At 42.2% G+C, this 23859-nt stretch overlaps 1 protein-coding gene across 1 annotated transcript; it reads left to right on the top strand.

Annotated features, from left to right (window-relative positions):
- The first annotated feature begins 9386 nt into the window (after nucleotides 1-9386).
- On the top strand, nucleotides 9387-22553 carry SCRT2 (scratch family transcriptional repressor 2). The gene is made up of 2 exons (XM_077257752.1): nucleotides 9387-9647; nucleotides 20221-22553. Exons 1-2 carry the CDS (start codon nucleotides 9491-9493, stop codon nucleotides 20919-20921), a joined length of 858 nt encoding a protein of 285 aa, XP_077113867.1. The 5' UTR covers nucleotides 9387-9490; the 3' UTR covers nucleotides 20922-22553.
- The last annotated feature ends 1306 nt before the right edge of the window (nucleotides 22554-23859 follow it).

Genomic DNA, 23859 nt, shown 5'->3' on the forward strand with positions numbered 1-23859 from the left:
GGTCTAGGGTGCCAACCTCCGCTGTCAGGTAGGTGCTGATGAGTGTTAGGCCACTAGGGATAGGCACCTCCCTAGGTCTTTTTCTATTAAGTGCCAAATTTTCTTTGGTGATGGTTTTGTGTCACACTAGTTTTTAATAAATTGAGTAATAAAGGTATTTTTAATATTTTTGGAGTTTTCCTGTGAACCACTAACCAATCATACCTCCGGAAGGTGCTTGAGATGGATAACAAATACGTACTGGAAGGTCATCTGGAAGCTAAAAAAAATGCATGAGTGTATTCTGCAGCGGTTCTTTTGGCACGGGGTTTATGCCGAGGTTCAGAAGTTTTGGGAGTTGTGCCCAGAGTGCCAGCTGACCACACCAGCATCAAACTTTCGTAGTCCACTGGTTCCTCTGCTTGTTATAGAAGTACCTTTTGGGCGGATTGCTATGGATCTGGTAGGGCCAATAGTGAGATCAGCCCAGGGTCACCAGCACATACTGGTAGTAGTGGATTAAGCGACTCGTTACTCGGAAGAGATTCCTCTCAGTCATACCTCAGCAAAGCTTATTGCGTGGGAGCTATTTGCCATGTTCTGTAGCCTTGAACTACCAAAGGAGAACCTTATGGATGAGGGGCCTCCTTTTATGTCCAAGATCGCTAAAGAATTATGTCAGCTGCTCCAGATCAAATAGTTGCGTACGTCATTCTGCCACCCACAAACTGATGGTCTAGTAGAAAGATTCAATAAGACCCTAAAATCTATGGTATCTGTGCTAGCTAAAGACGAGAAGGACTAACCTATGTTGTTGCGTATCTAATGTTCTCTATCCGGGAGGTACCGCAGTCTTCAACAGGTTTCTCTCCCTTCAAACTATTATATGGTAGATATCCCAGAGGCTTGCTGGACATAGCCAAAGAGACATGGGAACAGGAGCCCACCCCTCATAAAAGCATTATAGAGCATATGGCAAGTATGCAGGACCGGATTATATCCATAATGCCAATTGTAAAGGAACATCTCCTAAATGCTCAGGCAGCTCGGAGCCAAGGTTACAATAGAAAGGTCACTGTTAGGTCCTTTAAACAGAGGGACAGAATGATGGTTTTGGTACCCACCGTGGAAATTATGTTCTTGTCAAGGCCCTTATGAAGTCCGGAAGAAAATTGGGGAAGTGAACTACAGGATATATCAGCCTGGGAAGAGGAAACCTAAGCAAGTTTAACATGTCAGTCTATTAAAAACATGGAAAGACCGGGAATATATGGTTTCAGAGTGTGCTCCGGTTGCTTCTAGTATGGTCCCTCCGACACCAGCCCAGGAAAAAGTGGCGAACAAGGTAAAGATTAGAAACAGTCTCATGAAACAGCAGCCCAGGGTCACCAGCACATACTCAAAGTAGTGGATTGTCACACAAAATAGTTAATAAATAATATTTCTCACATGTCAACTTTACATCAACACAATTTTGGAAACATGATTTTTCTTTGTTAGGACATTATAACGGTTACAAGGGTTAAAAGTTGACCAGTGATTTCTCATTTTTCCAACAAAATTTACAAAACCATTATTTTAGACACCACCTCACATTTGAAGTGAGTTTCGGGAGTCAATATAACAGAACATACCCAAAAGTTACACCATTCTAAAAACTGCACCCGTCAAGGTGCGCAAAACCACATTCAAGAAGTTTATTAACCCTTCAGGTGCTTCACGAAAACTAAAGAATGTGGAAGGAAAAAAATGAACATTTTACTTTTTTCCCCAAAAAAATAACGTTGGAACCAAAGTTTTATTTTCATAAGGTTATCAGGAGAAAATGGACCAGAAAATTTGTTTCGCAATTTCTCCTGAGTACGCCGATACTCCGTATGTGGGGGAAAGCTACTGTTTGGGCACATGGCAGGGCTTTGTGAACGCAAAATTGGCTGGAATCAAAGGTGGGCGCCATGTCGTATTTGGAGACCCCCTGATAAACTTAAACAGTGGAAACCCCCAATTATAATTCCAACCCTAACACAGCCCTAACCCCAACCCTAACTCCAACACACCCCTAACCCTAATCCCAACCCTAACCACAACCGTAATTCCAGCACAACCCTAACCCCAACACTACCATAACCCTAACACCACCCTAACCCCCAACACCACAACCGTAACCCCCTCACAAGCCTAACCCCAACACAACATTAACCCTAGACCAACCCTAACTCTAGCTCTAACCCCAACCCTAACCCTAGCCCCAACCCTAGCTCTAACCCTAACCCTAGGCCCAACCCTAACCCTAGCTCTAACCCTAACCCTAGCCCCAACACTAGCTCTAACTCTAGCCCCAACCGTAACCCGAGCCCCAACCCTAACTGCAAAGAATGGAAAAAAAACATTTTTAATTTTATTATATTTACCTAACTAAGGGGGTGACAAGGAGGGTTTGATTTACTGTTTTATATACTGTACTTTGATCACTGTGATAAGGTCTATCACAATGATCAAATTGAACCAGTAGGAAAAATCTTCTATTGTTGCCGGGTGACGGCAGGCAGATTTTGGGGGGCGCACTACGCATGCACCAGCGATTTTGTTCCAGGAAAATTACATGGGGGGCTGTGGGACTGAGCCAGAGGGTCCGGGAGATGGCAAAGGTAGCATGGGGGGAGTATTTGGAGGACACCATTTCTCTCTCCTATGGTATGCTAGATCATATCAGAGGAGAGAGAAATTAATGGAAAATTTGACTTTTTTTTGCTATCACCGTTATTCAGTGAATAATGGCAATCACAAAACTGGGGATGGTAAAAACCAACCCGAATCATGGTCTCTGGGGTCTCGGCAACTACAATGTGTATGTACAGTGTGCGTGTGTGTGTAAATACATGTGTGCGTGCAGTGTGTGTGTGTGATGACATAATTATATTTGAATAAAAAAAAATTGTTCAAGAATAAATGTGGATTGTTGTTCATGGAAATAAAGTAAGACATCCACTGAAAATAGATTCTAACCTATCTTCGGCGCAAAAAATAAGATAAGACCCTGCCTTTTCTTGAGGGAAACACAATATCTCAAGTGTATGGGTGAAGAGTCTGAGTCAGTGGCAAGCAAATAATGACTGCCTCAAGGGTTATGATCTTCAGGATACACCAAGGAAAGATCATATCTTCATGAAAGTGTCAAATAGAAAAATAATAGTAGATTCTTTAAAGGGGTTGTATACAGTATAGAAACCAATTTTCTTATTATTTTGAATTTTGAGTTAATATCCTCTATTCAGAAATGTCAACTCTTGGCCAGAATGGAAATTGCTTATAAAAACCATCTCTCTCTTGCTCTCTGGAATAGTCCAATTTTCACTATGTTCAAATGAATGATGAGTGACTCTTCGATTTGCAGATTACCCTCTTGTCTAGTATTGCACTACTGAATTTTCAATCTGAGGCACTTGAGGACTTGCCCTTAATGCATGATGTGGCTCCATGGGACATGCAGACAGTTGCTTGTTAATTGTTTATTGCTGTTTTTATGTTATGGGAACTGTAGAGGAATCATAAGAGGGTAAGAAGAAATCAAGACGATAAAGAAAAAATGACTCATCAGCTTCAACTGGTACACTAAAACATTACACTTTTAAGGCACCTGATGGTTCCTGCAGGTCCTGCAGTGATGACGTCTCATCCATCACTTGGCTTGGTGGTCACATGGCATACATATGACTATAAACACTAAGGCCAGTGATTGACTGCAGTGGTCATGTGAATGACTGATGGGTGAGGACCACCAAAGTGATAGAACCAAAGCCTTGAGGATTTTATGTGTAAGTAGATGTTATTTCTTTATTTTACTCTTTTTTTTCCAAATATCTAGAACATTGAAAGACTTCTTTAATATTTCCAAGATAAAAGGGTCCAGGGGTGGACAGAGGTCTTACCAACTGTTGGGGTCCTCAATAAATCATTGTACATCATTAATTTATACATCATATTTGGAGTAAAATGGCATCGAGCTGGGAGAAAGCATATGTCTCCATCACTGTATCCGATGTTCTATTAAAAAGAAGACTTTTATCTGCAATCTGTTGATACATATGGACTATATTCTACTATGGCATCTAATCATTTCTAACACTCCCTCTACATTTGGTGTGTCAGTCATCTCTCTCTCTCTGCATTACATATGGTCAGTCACCTTAATCTGTTTTCTGTACCCCACTAATGTTTCAGAAAGCCTACAAGATCCTAACACCCTTATTAAAATAAGTAATTTTCAGTAGGGGCATGATGATTGCAGTTGCAATGTTTGCGACTGCGACCGGGCTCGTGCAGGAGGGGGGGGGCTCGCCGATGCCTATTGGAGTTGGATATACGTCCGAGAATGTGGCCCGTTGGGTCCCTGCACTGCAATACAAGCCGCCAGCCAATCAGAGGCCAGCAGCTGACGTCAGCATGCCTGCGACTGGGGGGCACATGGCAGTGATGTCATGCGCTGCCCTTTGCTTACACGCTGAAGTCAGCTCCCGACTACAGAAGAGGACACTGCACAGCGCGGGAGCGGGGGCAAGGTGGCAGAATTATTTTTTTATGCTTTAAAAAAACAGTAGAAGAACAGGGGGCGTATATAACAGGGGAACACATATACAAGGATGGGGGACATATATATACCAGGACGGAGTCATATATACCAAGATGGGGAACATATGTACCAGAAAAGGCCCGGGAAGGGAGCATATATACCAAGATGAGGAACATATACAACCAGATGGGCTCAGGATATGGAACATTTATATCAGGACGGGGGACATATATACCAGGAAGAGACCCAGGAAGGGAGTCATCTATACCATGATGGCACCAGGATGAGGGACATATATCTCAGGATGAGGTACATATATACCAGAATGGGCCAAGGATGGTTGACATTACTGCATAATGGACGGAACACATATGTCCTTACAGGATCTAGGACTCTACAAGGGCCCATACATCTGACCAACATGTGAGGGGGAGGAGGGAGATCAAGTCCACATTTTGCACCCGGGCTCACTGGACTCTAGTTACGCCACTGATTTGTAGCATGGAGTATGTATGTTTTCTTTGAGCAGATTTCCACAGCCTGTTTGAGATTTCTAAAAATGATTTATTTTTTCACCCATTTGAACCCACGTTAGAGCCTAATTACTCGGCTAGCAAGTAATTAGCATTGCTTGTAGTCCAATGACAAGCCCGGGGGTTCCCAAACAATACAGAACAATGAACAGAACAGGAGCATGTGAGGTGAGCTCTGTAAATCCCTTCCTCCTGGTGTGAGACAAGTATGTGCAAACTGTATTCTCAGCAACATACATGATATATAAAATGAGTATGTAACCACCGTGCCTTTGATTTTCCAAAATCTATTCTTTTCATCCGTTGCACAGATTGTTAGACATCTACAGCCCTCCATATTCCTTTCACAAAATTACATTCAGGAACAATGAAACAGTATGATTGTGTACTATGACTAATAAAAAGTAATGGTCCATGTGGAGACATTCTTACATTTTTAACGACACAAGAAGCTTTAATGTATACATGCAAAAAAAAATTATTTCAACAGTGCTTAAAGGACTTGTCCACTGCCATACTGAGAGAACAATGGGGAGCCCTGCAAACAGCACTTCACATCTATCTGGTGGTGTACAGCCTGATCCAAGTTTTAAATTTACATCTTGTGTCTCTCTCCCATTAATAATGACTGGATGTGAGGTCTCTGTGTATCCAAGGTCTGTATTTTGGCTCATATATCAGCACACCAACCTGCATTTCTTCAAATGCTTTGCTCCTGGTCTGCAGCCTGTTTTCTCTGCCCTCCCTAACACTGTACATGCTTTCCACTCTCCATTGCAGATCTGTGTACAACCCCCACCTCCTCTCTGCTGCGATCTCTAAGGGCAGGTGCACACAGCTGTAGATTATCTCATCTGAGAGAATCAAGCCGATTATGCAAATGATACTGTGATCAGAGTGTGATCAGAGTATTGTGATAGTTTGATGAGTTTCTCTCTGATAAGAAAATGATGGAAAAATAATTTCTCCATCTTCTCCTTGATATCAATCTGTGGAAATCAAACTGCGCTCAGAAATCATTCGAGTGCAGTCTGAGAGTTTCCACAAACTCATTGACTTGCAGGGCCGAGTGTGATCTAAATATTGAATCAAAATCGGCATGCAGCAATTGTTTTCTGACATGGTTTCCTGACAATCAAACATATGCACAGCCCCATAGCATAACATTGGTCTGAGTGCCATCCAATGTTTTGTCGGACCGCACTTGGACCAGAAACACGCTCATCTGCACGAGCCCTAACACTGAGAGAAAGGAGGGAGAGAGCAGAGAGGGCCATCAGAAACAGCAGCAGGAGCTTTTTTTTTTTTATTTATATCAGTTTTGCAAAAGCACTGAGCTAGATTTTTTATGAATGGCAGCAAAATGTCAGAAAATATTTAATAAAGACTAAATACAAAGTTGGTTAACTTTGCATTAAGGAAACAAATGAACAATGACAAAACTCTAAGTGAAGGTTGTACATAGCCTTTCAGGTACTATGATGGAGCTACATTTCTTGGTAATGGGAGAGAATTTTAATGGAAGATCCACCAATAGATCTGGAGTTGCTACCATCTCTCTGTTTCTCTTTAGTTGCCTGGTGTGAGGAGTGTCAATTAATACTGCCAAAAAGATGATGGTCAAAAATATGAAGAGTAGTATGAAAGAGATTAGATCTGTTACTTTCCCCAGGGAAATATGAAAAGACACAGGTTGTGTTATTATAAGGCTATTTATTTATTGTATTCCCTATCAGTCTCTGGAGTATAGAAGGAAACCCAAACAACCTAAAGGATTACATACATACAAACTCCTTGCAGATGATGTCCTTGGTGGGATTTGAGCCCAGGACCCCAGCGCAGCAAAGCAGCAGTGCTAACCACTGAGCCACCATGCTGCCCGTAGTTTCACCCTTCCCTTCATCCAACCTGTTGTTTTTGTTCCCCCTTTTACTTTTTCTTCTTTTTTTTTTCTCTCACTACTCGTCTTACGTTTAGCTGTAAACAAACTTAGTGGAAAATGTTGTTATTGTACAAAATGGAAATGATAACAAAATGTCACTCGCATTATCATATTGTATATATGAGTTTTACAGTTGAAATTTTCAATTAAAACATGTTTCTATACAGTATATGGAATACCATGTTACAGGAACTGTCTGAACACTAAGGGGCATATTTGTTAATGAAATTGCACCAGTTTTCTGTTTTATAGCATAACATTCAGGCATTAAACAAACTATTTTTTCTAGCACTTACAAAATGTCTGGGAAAAGTGCCTTGATGTTTTTTGTAGCATGCAGTGTTAGGCTATGTTCACATGTTTGCTGAAGTTTTTGGTTTTTTTTGCAGTGTTTCCTAATGCAAGCTAAAAGCTGCTTTTTACAGAACCAGAAAAAGCTATGAGATTTCTGAAATCTGAGGAAAGGAGCAGCTGAGTCAGGAGTTGAAGGGAGGGTGGAGCTGAGATGCCAGTGACTCTGCAGTGATGTAGAATTGTAGTTTTAATGATGACTCATATAGGGAAAAAGAGACTTCCTGCTTCTACATAAATCTAAGAAGGATTCAGCTATCGGCTGTCAATCTCTGATAAGACTGCACACTGGACTGAAAATTCCAGAAACAGCAGATGTTTAAAGAAGCACTTCCATCATAGATTTTATCATCTTAATATGTTGCATTTATCATATTATATAGCACTGTGTAATTGCTCATTTTCCCCTTCTACCTGGCTAAGTCTTCTCTTTTCCATTAGGTCTATGACATTTCATGATTAAAAACTGACTAGCTGAATCCTTTTAAGCTCTGTATAAAGACAGAAAATCTCTTTTCCCTGCATGAGTCATCATTAAAAACTACAATTCTACATCACTGCACTGTCCCTGGCAGCTCAGCTCCACCACCTATTCAACTCTTGACCCAGCTGCTCCGCTTGTAGTTCTAATGATGACTCATGCAGAGAAAAAAGACTTCATAGAACTTAGAAGGATTCAGGTTGTGTTTTTAATCACGAAAAGTCATAGACCTAATGGAAAAGAGAAGAATTAAATGGGTAGAAGGGCAAAATGAGCAATTGAAAGCACACAGTGCTATAGAATATTTAGACCTTATAGTGTAGAGATACCTGTTGCAACTCAGTAGTAATCAGTCCTGTGCGCATTAAATTGATGAATATGATAAAGGCTAAAAAAAAATATGAATATTCGGTTGCTTAGTAAATATGCCCCAATATCTTGCCCTTCAATAACCTAGTGTTAAGGCAACTGCATATATTATATTACACTGCTGATATACACCTAGCATAGAACTTGCTGCCTTATAAAAGGGAATATATTTCTGTGTGAGTGGGGCAGGCTGCCATCACAATCTGCATGACAACATTATATATAAATCTATAACGGCAGAGATGAGTGTATTTATATTCGCAGGCAGCTACGTGTGGGAGGCTCAGTGCTGTCTACGGTGTGATAGACGACACCAGACCCCCGGCTGCCAGTTATACTCTTCCCTCTTTGTATAATATAGAGATGGAGAGGCTCTTTCCTTTTGTTGCAGAATTGCAAGGGTCACTGTTTATTGCCCACCTTGGTGGATGTGGGATATTAAGATGCTCCCTCCTCCCCCTCCCTTCCTTCTCCTACCACCATATGGACTTTCCCTTTATGATTCGCAGGCTGTTAAAACACTGGTTGCATCAAGACAAAGGAATCAGAGTTCATCTCCACAATGCCAGTCTCCCTGGTATTATTCCGTAGTGCCCCTTCTTCTTCGCATGTCCTGTCTTTACTTCTCTTGAGGATCTTCATCGGGAATGTAAGATTTTTTTTGTTGTTGTTGTATTTGCAAAAAAATTAAAATGATGCAGAAAAAAAAAGTATTTTAGTAATAAGATGTGGGTCATCTGCTTCCTTGTACATCAGGGTATAGTTAGGGGGTAAAAGTTTGCGCCCTTGTGCCTTTGCGCTGGAAATAGTTGCAGTGGGATAAAATATCGCCTCCCTATTCTCCAGCCATGCTGCTCCTCTACATTACTTGTTTCCACCGCATTGTCTATAAGAAGTAAGTAGGCAGGAGGTTGTCTCTTTCTCTATGTCGGCACAGCCGGTTCATTGGTAATGTGATGATTGTCCTGGGGGACATTTGATGGATTAGAGAGCTAAACAGCTCCATTGCAAAGCACCACCTGATCTCAGGCCTGCGTCCCATATAAAGACAGCATGAGTGCTGAGCTCAGCTATTGCTGCCAGATTTCCCCCCTCCCTCCTTTCCCTGCTCCCTTCATCTCCTTTCTCTCTCTCACTCTCCCTCTCTCTCTCCAGCACACTGCAGAAAGTCGGAGCTGTCCAGTGCTGAATGTGAACCGCCATCCCCCCCAATCTCTTTAAGAAGACTAGCGCTAAAACAAAAGGAGACCCTCGTCCAGCTCACCATGCCACGCTCTTTTCTCGTCAAGAAGATAAAACTAGATGACTTTTCATCCAGCGGGATTTCAGCCTCAAATTACCACCACTTTGATGATCCCTGTGTCCTGGGGCAGTCGCTCACCAGCAGTGTAGGAAGCTTGGGAGTCCCTGTTGCTGAAAACGGTAAGTCTGCACCTTGCGCATGGATGGCAGAGGATGTATCGGATGATATACCCACTATCGGGTGACATAGCATAGCATTACATGGCACATCGGGAGAATTGTCCTACCAGACTAAACCTGGGTCCATGCAAAATTTTTTAATTTTTTGCTTCCGACCCATTACTATATGGACCAGTTGTTGTACGCAATGTTAAAAAGTTTGCTCATGTTGAGCGTTATGTACACTTTGCACCCAGCGGAATAGATAGATGCGGCCTTGGAGAAATTATCTGGTTTTACAATCAATGTCCAGATTTGATGCATTTTGTTCCTTGTTATGGTACGGTTATAACCCCTAATATAATGTGATTGAATTGGTAGTAATATGGCCATTTATAGGTAAATTAATGCATTATGCATGGCAGAATGAAGGTGTAAGAGTTGGCTGCCATGTCTCTGGTCTTCAATGGTCCACCTGCCCCTGTTGACTTTGGACACGTGTAGCTAACAGGCCTTGGATGCTCTTAACCCTTATTGTATGGATCCGTCCTAGTTATCCAAGACCTTCTCCCCAATTTGTATACTATGTCAATCATTATTGACATACATTATCAAAAATACATAGAAAAGCAAGAACTATGAGAAAGTTCGCAAGGGGGCCAATGTCAGCCCCAATGCAGAGACCATGTATTACTATCCCAGCTCCACTAGACATGTGGAGCAATGCAGGCCCGGATGCGGAGCCACGTTTGCCTGCTATCACCTGTAGAATAAGAGCTCAATTAACAATAGTTTCCTTGGTTGTATTGGTAGTGAGGGCCCTTGGCTTCTTTGAGGACACGGTATTAATTCCTGTACTATAAAGCCCTTGATGTCTTTTAGAGGAGTGAATGCCAGAGCCTTACAGAGGGAAGGACAGAAAGGATGGGGGGAGGGGATGTAAGCTTTCTCCGGGGACCTCATTGTTCAGGAGGCAGCCAAAAGACTCTCTCTAAAGCCCTTTAAGCGACTCCATCCTCAGGGAATGGGATCTGTTTGGGATTTCTGCGGTTGAAGGAAAAAAATGACAAGACTGTTTTATTTGGTCAAATTTGCTATTAGGTGATAGTGTATTTATTACATGTGTATGGTGATGGGGGAGGGGGATTCAGGTAGAGCTTGCATGTGTTATATGGAGCACAATGGATAGACTTTTCAGTATAACCTTGTACTGTACTTCTGCTACTGAGATGCAACTTGTGGTCCCAGGGCAGGACATCTGCAAGCTAAGCACATCTTACTCCGAGATTGCAATCTATAAGACTATTCCTTGTAGGCTTCATCCAGGACAAGACACCTTCTCAGTAACATGACTAGAGCAGAACTGAGTCTGTAAAACAAATATATATTTCAAATCTTCCCTTGCACCAGATAAAACTACCCCCTGTACCATGCTATCTGCAGGGGTACTACAAATCTCAGCAACCATCAATGACATACAGGGCTTGTAGGTTCACTAGAGCTAGTTGTCCTGTGGACTAGATAATTTCTACTAAAACCATGTCCATACCATTCGTCATTAATCATAATTATGGCATAAAATAATAGAATTAAGAAAAGGGTAAATATCTAGATTTGGGGTTAAAAATGCAGATTTGACAATCTCATGTGTTTTTTTTTTTGCAAAAATGGCAGCAGATTAAAAAATGCACTAGCAGACTCCAGGCAGAAACCTGTGGATCACAAATACCATCCTCATCACAATCTCTAAGGGATCATCATACATAATTTTTCGGAAACTTTTCCCAATTTTTCTACTTTCTGGTTGATGTCCGTCCTCTATGATAATACACCTACCCTATGTAACTACCTGGAAAATGATGGTTCTTACCCTTTGAGATATAAATTCATGACCCCAGTACTGCAAGGTGACAGTGTCACGCGCTGCATCCCAGTACCGAGGACTGGTCATAGTGTCACGTTGTATCCCTGAACCCCTACTTTACTGGTTCTACTCAGGTCACAACATTCGGCACACAACCACCTGACAAAATGTCATCAGAGATCAAACAGGTGTCACTGATCCCCCGTCTAAAAAAAGGTATTATTGCTACAGTCACAAGGGAAAGGTATCTGGAAGGAAGCGCCTGTCTCAAAGTCACGCTCTTGAAAATAACCTTGCTGTGTGCTTGGGGAGGTGTGAAATATTGCTGAGGAAAGCTGTTTTCTACCTGAAGCATGTGACTGCTCAATCTGCAAATAAGGAGGCAGAAAGATGACGAAGAATAACAATCTGTGAAGCGAGATGGATAGTCAGGCAGCAGTGATTGTGGTAATGGACTTGTCAATCTTCTACACCTTGATGGTGCTGTAGCCATAAGAAGATAGAACTTGTATTACTTGTGTTTGCTAGACGTGGAAGATTATCTGGTATCACCAAGCACACCGACTGCATTTATTATCATTGTGTACACACTGGTGGACACAGAGAGAAGAGAGCCCCTGTGCAAGAACAATATGTGGGCCCTTTGCAGTGATATAGCCTATCATAATGCACAAATCCACCTCTTTTGTAGGTGAGAATGGGTCCCATTACCTCTTAGGCTGCACAGGTTGCACCAATGGTATGTCTGTCTCTGTGTGGAGAGTGGATGACCACATTGTGCCTCCAGGATGTCTTGTCATCTGTTTGGCTCTTTGGTCTTTTTAATGTCATTTTCATGATTTCCATTAATCTAGTTACTAGTGGTCTCCTTCTTCTTTCACCTTCCATGTCCTTTATTTTTATTTTTCAATGAATTGGGTCTTCTCATGCTATATCCAAAATAAGATAAAGCTTCGGTCTGACCATTGGGGTTTTGAAGGACAGTAAGGTTGGATTTGATTTAGTTATTGGACCATACACAACGTTCTGCTCAAAGTATGGGACCATACACAACATTCCCCTCAAGGTATGGGACCATACACAACATTCCCCTAAAGGTGTGGGACCATACACAACATTCTGCTCAAGGTGTGGGACCATACACAACATTCTGCTCAAGGTGTGGGACCATACACAACATTCTGCTCAAGGTATAGGTCTATACACAACATTCTGCTCAAGGTATGGGACCATACAATATTGTGCAATACTAGAAAGCCAAAGAGACAATATAATGTCCCCATCATAGAGTGATTGCTGTCACCTCAGCCCAAAACCCATTATAAACTGGAAGAGCTTTCCTAAACAAAAAATGTTAGTGAGGCCCCTTCCCTTGGTGAACATACAGCAGCCTGGATAACTACAGATGCCTGCAGATTTCCACATAAAGTCAATAAATCCTGTAATGACAAAACTAATTACATCTTCCTCCCCCCCCCCTTTCGTTAGAAGCATCTGTTGGGTGGTAAAGCTATAGAAAACAAACCAGGCTGATAAAGCTGCAATGTTCATAGAACCAGGACCTCTCTGAGGCTCGTAGACAATGAGCTGCTGCATTTACCTTGACTATTAATGCATGATATGTGCAGGAGCCAAGATTTGTTTGTGGGCTCCACTTATCTGCAATCTTTATCTATTATGGCTGGTGCAGCAGATCTGGAGAAGAAGTCATCCTCTAGAAGCCACAGTGCTGCAGGCCCAGAAGTAGAGATTTGTTTTTCCACGTGCTCTGCAGTGTCACCTTGATACAGGGCACATGCATTAAATCTGCAGAGGAGGGGCAGGAGCCGTGTCGATGGCACATGTATACGTACAAGCCACCTCACTGGCCATGGTTTTTTTTTGCACACACACGCAGAGTATAACAGGCAAAGACCAAAGCTTGGTTTGTGCAGTGCAGAGGTTTATCTCTTAAGCTTAGCGAATGATGCACATTTAGGACATGCATGTAGACCGTGCAGTATGGGAGTTGTGCGGAGGAGCCGAAGCTAACAAGAGAAAAATAAATGGACAGCGTATTTGAGATTCCTGACCCCAGCTAATGCTTGCATTAAATGGAATATTGACTGCACGCTAATGGTTTAAGAGATCCAAGAAGTTAAAGGGTCACGATGCCGAGCGTTGATCTATTCCATTGCAGAGACAGAAAAGTAGGTTCCTGCCGCATCGCTTCACTGACAGCCATCAAAAGCAAAAAATAGGAAGTGAATGCGGGGCTCTCAGAGCATCGGCGGTGTCTGTTTATAGGAAAATAGATGCAGTGACAGCAGTGGGGTAATGTGTATCTCAGCAGAGATCATCCTTCCGTGCTGAGCTGGAGAAGGACTCATCTTGCAGATCAATAGCTCACAGTTATCGACAGAAGAGTCCAGTAAATAATGTCACAGCTGGGATGACAGAGGGAACAGGTGTCATAAACTTGTGGCTGAGAAAAGAGCATTATTTTACAAATGCAGGAATCTGCACTTACAGGAATAGCTGACGTGCACCGCTCTGCTGCAGTTTTCTGGTCTATACATATGAGGGTTGTTAAGTCATCCTAAAAAAAAAAAAGGGAATGGAAGGATAGACATGTTTTTTTAGTCAATGTCTTGAGTTGAGCATTGCAGTGATAGAGTAATAATGTAACGGTATGATCCTGCAATGGTCTGACACTTGTAATCTCAAAATTGTGCCTCCTTAAGCTAAGAAACGCCAAAATATTCAGCAGCGCTAGACACTCAATGTTTGAGTTCTTTCTATGTGACATATACAAACCGGTCAGTATTCAGTAAATATGCGGACAAAGCTTCAAATATAGTTAAAACTTCAAGCCCAGTTAAAATGTTTTGGATTATCTTCTGATTTGTGGTTATCTTGAAAATAAGTAAGGGTACTGCATTTCTTTATAGGAATTTGAGCTCCATTTCTCAAAGCTCCAAATCTAGAAGATGTGAAATGTTAAGGGCTCACCTGGTGGAGTGGATTCTCTAAACTGTAGGTCAGGGTGGACAGCATGGTTTGAAGCTGTTTTGGAGAGAGTTTTGACTTACACATAAATCGGTGAGGTCCAGGACTGCAGAGTATACAGAACAAGCAAAACGGGCAACAGATAAAGCAGATCCATGTTCCCATATGCACACGGGAGTAGTAGCTGTATAAGAAAGTGGTATCTTCCTGGAAGGATGAAGTCAATTAATGAATGTGCTCTGGTATCTTCCAGCAAGGCCATGGTGGAATAACAGAGAAGTAAATCTAGTATCTTCCATCAGGGAAATGGTTAATAGCAGTGATGTACGCAAGCTGGGAACTATAGTGAGAAAATGATTAACCGAAGTATAGCAGTATAGTATAGGCAAACTGAAGACTCACTAGAACAGATTTGTTACCTTGATTGCAGTGGCTAGGTGTAATTAATTGCGAGAAGTTGGTTTCTCATGTGCTGAAAACGTGAAGTTAGATGGACTTGGCTTTAAAACAAAAGTCATCAGTAGCAGAGAAAAGTCACATGGCTGGATAAACTTGACGCAACTATGGGCAACGCTAATTAATACTCAAGAATATGGCCTCTGCATAATCCGGCCTTAAAGTGCTTAGGGTGATGATGTCACTGGGTTACTTGAGAAACCTGGTGTGGACTACTGCAGAGGCAGGTAGGAATAGGAGAAGGAAGCAAGGCCCAGTGCTAGAGCCAGGACAGTAATTTAAAATGACATACATTCTGGCTTCCTGCACTCACCATTAGAGGGCGCTCAGGGGCTTCCTGTATACTATGTAATAATTGACTTCAGTATATAAACAGTATGTAGTAAGCATCTGCTCCTCCTAATGGCTAGTGGTGGTTGCAAGTGGCCATGATGTTATTATATAATGTATGTCTATGCAGGGAATTTAGTCTATTGCATATGAAAAATGGAGCTCCCCCACCGTTAAAGATATATTATGATGCTAAGATATGTTTTGTAGCTGGATACCCAATGTCTAATAGCTTCATATCTCTATGTGCAACGTAATAATAATCATTCAACAATGTTCACTGCAGTGAAAACATATCTAGGTCAAAATAAAACAAGATATAAAAGTAAATGTACATATCTCACAGCGGCAGACAGGAGATTTGGTCTTTAAGAAATTGCTTGAATTGATACAGAAAATATGAGCATTTTGCTCCTATTGATTTAAATCAGAATCAGAGATTTCCTCGCTATTTGCTGAGGATAAATAAAAAGCCTGCAGAGCCTCATAATGGTATGAAACCAAATCCTTCCTCTTGTCCCAATTCTCCTGACAGTTCAGTAAAGTAATAGAGGTAATACGAGGCCTCATTATGTAACAGTAAACATGATGATGTCAGTGTAAAATTAAATGGGGATTTTTTTTTATGGAAACCACTGCGGGGTGCGCACTGTGCACCTACTATTCTGCTTACAAATCGACTGCCTCTCTGTGCTATGAATTATTCATATACTGTATGCTGACCTGTCCTGAACCCGCCAGATAACGTCAGATGCATAAACTCAACAGCATGGAACAGAGCAAATCTGATTATAGACATAATGAAACATCTTGTGTATTAATAGGTTACACTATCACATTACCATATTCAGAAATCATTGTGTCATTGTCCTGTACCCCAAGTGTCATTGTCCTGTACCCCAAGTATCAGTGTCAGTGTCCTGCACCCCAGTATCAGTATCATTGTCCTGTACTCCAAGTGTCAGTGTCATTGTTCTGTAACCCAAATATAAATGTGTCATTGTCCTGAACCCTAAATGTCTGTGCCATTATCCTGCACCCCAAGTGTCAATGTCATTGTTCTGTAACCCAAGTGTCAGTGTCACTGTCCTGTACCCCAAGTATCAGTGTCCTGCACCCCAGTATCAGTATCATTATCCTGTACTCCAAGTGTCAGTGTCATTGTCCTGTACCCCAAGTGTCAGTGTTCTGCACCCCAGTATCAGTATTATTGTCCTGTACCCCAAGTGTCAGTGTGTCATTGTCCTGTATCCCAAGTGTCAGTGTCCTGCACCCCAGTATCAGTATCATTGTCCTGCACCCCAGTATCAGTGTCATTGTCCTGTACCCCAAGTGTCAGTGTCATTGTCCTATACCCCAAGTGTAGGTGTGTCATTGTCCTGTACCCGAAGTGCCAGTGTCATTATTCTGTACCCCAAGTGTCATTGTTCTGTACCCCAAGTGTCAGTATCATTATCCTGTACCCCGAGTGTCAATGTGTCATTATCCTGTACCCCAAGTGTCAGTGTTTTTATCGTATGCCCCAAGTGCCAATGTATCATTATCCTGTACCCTAGATAGGTGTCAGTGTCATTGTCCTGTACCCCAAGTGTCAGTGTCCTGCACTCCAAGTATCAGTGTCATTGTCCTGTACCCCAAGTGTCAGTGTCATTGTCCTGTACCCCAAGTGTCAGTGTGTCATTGTCCTGTACCCCAAGTGTCAGTGTGTCATTATCCTGTACCTCAAGTGTCAGTGTCATTGTCCTGTACCCCAAGTGTCAATATGTCATTGTCCTGTACCCCAAGTGTCAGTGTCATTATCCTGTAACCCAAGTGTCAGTGTCATGCACCCCAAGTATCAGTGTAATTGTCCTGCACTCCAAGTGTCAGTGTGTCATTGTCCTGTACCCCAAGTGTCAATGTCATTATCCTGTACCCCAAGTGTCAGTGTCATTATCCTGTACCCCAAGTGCCAGTGTCATTATTCTGTACCCCAAGTGTCATTGTTCTGTACCCCAAGTGTCAGTATCATTATCCTGTACCCCGAGTGTCAATGTGTCATTATCCTGTACCCCAAGTGTCAGTGTTTTTATCGTATGCCCCAAGTGCCAATGTATCATTATCCTGTACCCTAGATAGGTGTCAGTGTCATTATCCTGTACCCCAAGTATCAGTGTCATTGTCCTGTACCCCAAGTGTCTGTGTCCTGCACTCCAAGTATCAGTGTCATTGTCCTGTACCCCAAGTGTCAGTGTCATTGTCCTGTACCCCAAGTGTCAGTGTGTCATTGTCCTGTACCCCAAGTGTCAGTGTGTCATTGTCCTGTACCTCAAGTGTCAGTGTCATTGTCCTGTACCCCAAGTGTCAATATGTCATTGTCCTGTACCCCAAGTGTCAGTGTCATTATCCTGTAACCCAAGTGTCAGTGTCATGCACCCCAAGTATCAGTGTAATTGTCCTGCACTCCAAGTGTCAGTGTGTCATTGTCCTGTACCCCAAGTGTCAATGTCATTATCCTGTACCCCAAGTGTCAGTGTCATTATCCTGTACCCCAAGTATAGGTGTGTCATTATCCTGTGCCCCAAGTGCCAGTATCATTATTCTGTACCCCAAGTGTCAGTGTCATGCACCCCAAGTATCAGTGTCATTGTCCTATACCCCAAGTGTCAGTATGTCATTGTCCTGTACCCCAATTGTCAGTGTCATTGTCCTGTACCTTGGGTGTCAATATGGCATCGTCCTGTACCCCAAGTGTCGGATCCTTTACCCCTAGTGTTAGTCATGTACAGGTTACAGGTATCAGTATGGCATCGTCCTGTACCCCAAGTGTCAGTGTCTTTATCCTTTAGCTCAAGTGTCATTTTCCCTACCAACAGTGTCTTTGTCTTATACTCCAAGTGTCAATGTGTCACTGCCCCTTAACTCAGGTATTAGAGTGTGATTGTCCTATACCCCCAGTGTCAGTATCCTTTACCCCAAGTGTCAATGTGTCATTGCCCTTTAAATCTTTTATTACAATGTGATTGTCCTATACCCTCAGTGTCAGTGTCCTTTACCCCAAGTGTCAATTTATTATTGTCTTGTACCTCAGGTATTGGAGTGTCATTGTCCTTTACCTCAAGTGTCAATGTATCATTGTCCTGTACCTCAGGTATTAGAGTGTGCTTGTCCTATACCCCAAGTGTCAATGTATCATTATCCTGTACCTCAGGTATTAGAGTGTCATTGTCCTTTACCTCAAGTGTCAATGTATCATTGTCCTGTACCGCAGGTATTAGAGTGTGCTTGTCCTATACCCCAAGTGTCAATGTATCATTGTCCTGTACCTCAAGTATTGGAATTGTCATTGTCCTTTACCTCAAGTGTCAATGTATCATTGTCCTGTACCTCAGGTATTAGAGTGTGCTTGTCCTATACCCCAAGTGTCAATGTATCATTATCCTGTACCTCAGGTATTAGAGTGTGCTTGTCCAATACCCCAAGTGTCAATGTATCATTGTCCTGTACCTCAAGTATTAGAGTGTGCTTGTCCTATACCTCAAGTGTCAATGTATCATTGTCCTGTACCTCAGGTATTAGAGTGTGCTTGTCCTATACCCCAAGTGTCAATGTATCATTGTCCTGTACCTCAAGTATTGGAGTGTCATTGTCCTTTACCTCAAGTGTCAATGTATCATTGTCCTGTACCTCAGGTATTAGAGTGTGCTTGTCCTATACCCCAAGTGTCAATGTATCATTGTCCTGTACCTCAAGTATTGGAGTGTCATTGTCCTTTACCTCGTGTCAATGTATCATTGTCCTGTACCTTAGGTATTAGAGTGTGCTTGTCCTATACCCCAAGTGTCAATGTATCATTGTCCTGTACCTCAGGTATTAGAGTGTGCTTGTCCTATACCCCAAGTGTCAATGTATCATTATCCTGTACCTCAGGTATTAGAGTGTGCTTGTCCAATACCCCAAGTGTCAATGTATCATTGTCCTGTACCTCAAGTATTGGAGTGTCATTGTCCTTTACCTCAAGTGTCAATGTATCATTGTCCTGTACCTCAGGTATTAGAGTGTGCTTGTCCTATACCCCAAGCGTCAATGTATCATTGTCCTGTACCGCAGGTATTAGAGTGTGCTTGTCCTATACCCCAAGTGTCAATGTATCATTGTCCTGTACCTCAAGTATTGGAGTGTCATTGTCCTTTACCTCAAGTGTCAATGTATCATTGTCCTGTACCTCAGGTATTAGAGTGTGCTTGTCCTATACCCCAAGTGTCAATGTATCATTGTCCTGTACCACAGGTATTAGAGTGTGCTTGTCCTATACCCCAAGTGTCAATGTATCATTGTCCTGTACCTCAGGTATTAGAGTGTGCTTGTCCTATACCCCAAGTGTCAATGTATCATTGTCCTGTACCTCAGGTATTACAGTGTGCTTGTCCTATACCCCAAGTGTCAATGTATGATTGTCCTGTACCTCAGGCATTAGTGTCATTGTCCTTTACCTCAAGTGTCAATGTATCATTGTCTTGTACCTCAGGTATTAGTGTCATTGTCCTTTACCTCAAGTGTCAATGTATCATTGTCTTGTACCTCAGGTATTAGTGTCATTGTCCTTTACCCCAAGTGTCAATGTATCATTATCCTGTACCTCAGGTATTAGAGTGTAATTGTCCTATAACCCAAGTGTCAGTGTGCCATTGTCTTGCCCCTGTCATGTGTTATTCTCATTGCAGTCAACCATTGTTTAAGGTCAAATCCTTGTCCTTGAACCTAAGTGCCTTTGTGTTATTAGCCTGGGATCCTGACTACCAGAGTGTCATTATGGATGATGCATATATTTCTTTGAGTGGGCTACTATATGTGAAAGAGAAATTACATTGCCAGTAATCCAATGTACAGTACAGGGAAAAGCAGTGAGGAGAATGAATGATGTTTCTGAGACTTGGGTTCAGGTAACACAGTGTTTGTATTTTGTCCATCTTGTAGGTTTTACCGATCACTGTATCACATCGTCTGACTACGAAGTCGGGAAAAAAAGTGGAAGCAAATTTTCATCATCTGAAACGGACTACACACCAACTCACGATGATTACAGTGAGCCCGACAGCCCACAGTCCAGCCTCTCAGCCGGGTATTTCAGCGGGGAAGCAGCAGTCACAGACAGCTACTCAATAGATGCTTTCTTCATCACTGATGGTCGATCAAGACGTAACGGTGAAACCCGTGGAAACCAGCGCCACACGTGTACTGAATGCGGTAAAACTTATGCCACCTCCTCCAACCTCAGTCGGCACAAGCAAACTCACAGGAGCCTGGACAGTAAAATGGCAAGAAAATGCCCGACATGTGGCAAGACCTACGTATCTATGCCAGCCTTGGCCATGCATCTTCTGACACACAACCTAAAACACAAGTGCGATGTATGCGGGAAGGCTTTCAGCCGGCCCTGGTTGCTACAAGGCCATATGCGTTCTCATACTGGTGAGAAGCCTTTTGGTTGTGCCCACTGCGGTAAAGCCTTTGCCGACCGATCTAATCTTCGTGCACACATGCAGACGCACTCGGCTTTTAAGCACTACAAGTGCAAGCGGTGTGAAAAAACCTTTGCTCTTAAGTCTTATCTCAACAAGCATTACGAGTCAGCTTGCTTCAAGGGCTCGGAGCATGAGTGCACTGTCCAAAGCTAAAGCCAAGTGCACAGGATAAAACTGTTCACAACTAAACATGGCACAAACCACTGTGCCCCTCCGCCCTTTTCAATGGCACAAGGCACCAGAAACTGAAAAATAAATAAAATAAAATCAGGGTACTTGGCATATAAAACAGTTTTACATTAGATTGCACTTCACCACCATCTTTGAGAGCACCGTACCATGCTTTCCGGACCATATCACACATCACTTTTAATTTATTTATTAATTTATTTCTAGCCGTGCAATATAAATTTCACACTTTTCCTTAATTTTTTTTTTTTTAAATCTCCGTTGAAGCTCTTAAAAAGAATTTTTACGTGCAAAGCCAAGCTTTCTTAACATGAACCACATGAAATGTGAACGTGTCATTAGACTCAACGGGACTCAATCGGACGGAGAGGCTCTTCAATGCTCAGGCTCAGGTGCCATTTTTCTGTTTTGCCTCAGATTATTTTTTAAGGGGATGTGCGCAGTGCCATTGTATGGCATTGCTTCCAACAGATCCGTATTATTATTATTATTTTTTTCTAAGAACTTTGTGCCACGCTTCTTCCAATGTCCATGTACAAAGCATCAAGGATCCTAGTCATGAATGCACAAATAGTTTCTTGCAGGCTTGAGCAGCAAAACGCATGAATGTCCCACATAAGCTCTTCCCAATGGCACCAAAGCCTGACTGGCTGTACATAAAGGCAGAAAGATTTCCTCCAGTGTCTTGATTTAACATTTGGAAGCACATATGTACAGTAAAAAAAATAAAAATGGGCAAAGTTGTGCCAATATTTATATAGCAAAGGGAATGGCACCCAACTACAATTAACTTGCCGCAGATTCCCGCAAAACAGTGTTACCTCTAGTGTTTTCTAAAGCAATGAGAATATGCACTATATTTGGATGACTGATACACATATTTATTAAGCGCCCTGCATTAATAAGGGGGTCATTTCACTCCGCATTGTGACTATTATAACTTATTTCGCTCTGCATCATGATGCGACCTCCACCTTTCGGGTGAAGGCGAATGTCTGAAGCGATTGTTCTGATGAACTGCTTATTTAAGTCATGTAATTTATACAAGGTGTTATTTATACTATTTATTTGCCAATTTACTTTTTATTAATTAATGACTTTTTTGATTTTTTTTGTGGTTGCAAATGACTGGATAGAATGTGGTAGTAATAATGAAGAGATGGAGCGGTCAATGTTTACAGGCGAGCATTACAAAGCAACGGACCCAACAGGCACGTTTCATCGCATTGGACTGTCTTCCTCTTGAGCTCTGCGACAGGCAGACAGAACGTATTCTTCAGGCCCACATTTTACGATCAAGCCGTTAAGGAGATCCTGGACCATTCTGGAAAAGCCTATGCAATTTCTCATTGACTTTATACCTCATGACGACTCAAAGGAAGCCAATATTAATCATGCCACAGGTAGCTCTGGCATTTTTTTTGTCAAAGCTTGTACTTTTTTGACTTGCTGTCCAATCAACTTTGAGCCACAAATCCTGTATTGCATTTTCATCAGCCATGGTCCAGGCTGGCTTTACGGCATGCTTGAGGTTTTGCTAGGGAAACCTGGGTATAATCAAGAGATCATGACTTGATATGGGAAAAAGTCATCTCAAAATGGAAAAAAAAGATTTTTTTTTATGACTGCAAAAAAAAGTAGACATTCACTGGAGTTTACAGAGCCTTGCAGTAATGGTATGCATTGACAGCACTTGTAGGGGGTCACTGGGCCATCCCAAGGTTAATTAGAATGCAGTATTACTACACGTGACACATTGTAATGCATCGTTCCAGACAATACGAGCTGGTTTTGCTAGTCTTGCCTTGCTTTTCAGTGGACCTGCTTATATCAGACTATAAACAGGGGGGTGAGGGCAATTTTCAGGCAACGCTCGCTGGGATAATGTTTTAGGGTCTCTTCCACCTTCCTGCATGCCGAACTATAACGAGCCTTGAGTTATTAGATAATAGAAGCCTTACTTGCATTATCAGTGTTATTGCATCGCAAGAGAGAATGTATCAAAATAGCTGAAAAGAAAATCATGGCCTTAGATGTATAGTGTACACAGGGCTCGGGATAAGAATTCTCAGCCACCAATAATCACTACAGGAACAGATATTAAGTCAGGGCAACGTAACATTAGTGTAACTGGAAGCCATGAAAGGAGCGATAACTGCAGCTGATCACTGGACATGGACTGGGATGGATGATTCTTCCATATAGCTCAGTAATTCCAGGTATTAAAAGGCAATCTCCTCTTAAAAGGAGTCTTCCATGGTATGTGTCCTCCAAGGAATCCTTAAAACTTCCTCATGGGTATGTTTTTAATGTATTTATTAAATTAGCTCTATGGTGGCTAGTGATTGGTTGAAGTAGTGAGGAGACAGATTGCAGAGATATCATTTAAAGGGGTATTCTCAAGTTGTCACTTAAGGCTTCTTTCACACTTCCATCTTCCAAATCTGCACAGGATCCATCAAGACGTTGAAATGACGGATCCTGTGCAGATTGTGGAAAACGTGTGACCCGTCAAGGCTATGTGCACCTGTTGTGTATGTGTCTTCGCAGCGGTTTTCCACTGCAAAAACACATACACAACACAACCAGGTTAAAAAATAAATAAATAAATCACAGTATTCTCACCTACCAGCGTTCCCGTGCAGCGATGCTCCCGGCAGCTAGCGTTCCTAGTAACACATTGCAAAATCTCACGAGAAGTCGCGGTCTCGCGAGACCGCAACTTCTTGCGAGATTTCGCAATGTATTACTAGGAACGCTAGCTGGGGCTGTGTAGCTGCCGGAAGCATCGGTGACGCTGCGCGGGAACGCCGGTAGGTGAGAACATTGCGATTTTTTATTTTTTAAATTATTTTTAACATTATATCTTGTTATTATTGATGCTGCATAGGCAGCATCAATA

The sequence above is a fragment of the Ranitomeya variabilis genome, chromosome 4, assembly GCF_051348905.1.
Source record: "Ranitomeya variabilis isolate aRanVar5 chromosome 4, aRanVar5.hap1, whole genome shotgun sequence".
Lineage (NCBI taxonomy): Eukaryota > Metazoa > Chordata > Amphibia > Anura > Dendrobatidae > Ranitomeya > Ranitomeya variabilis.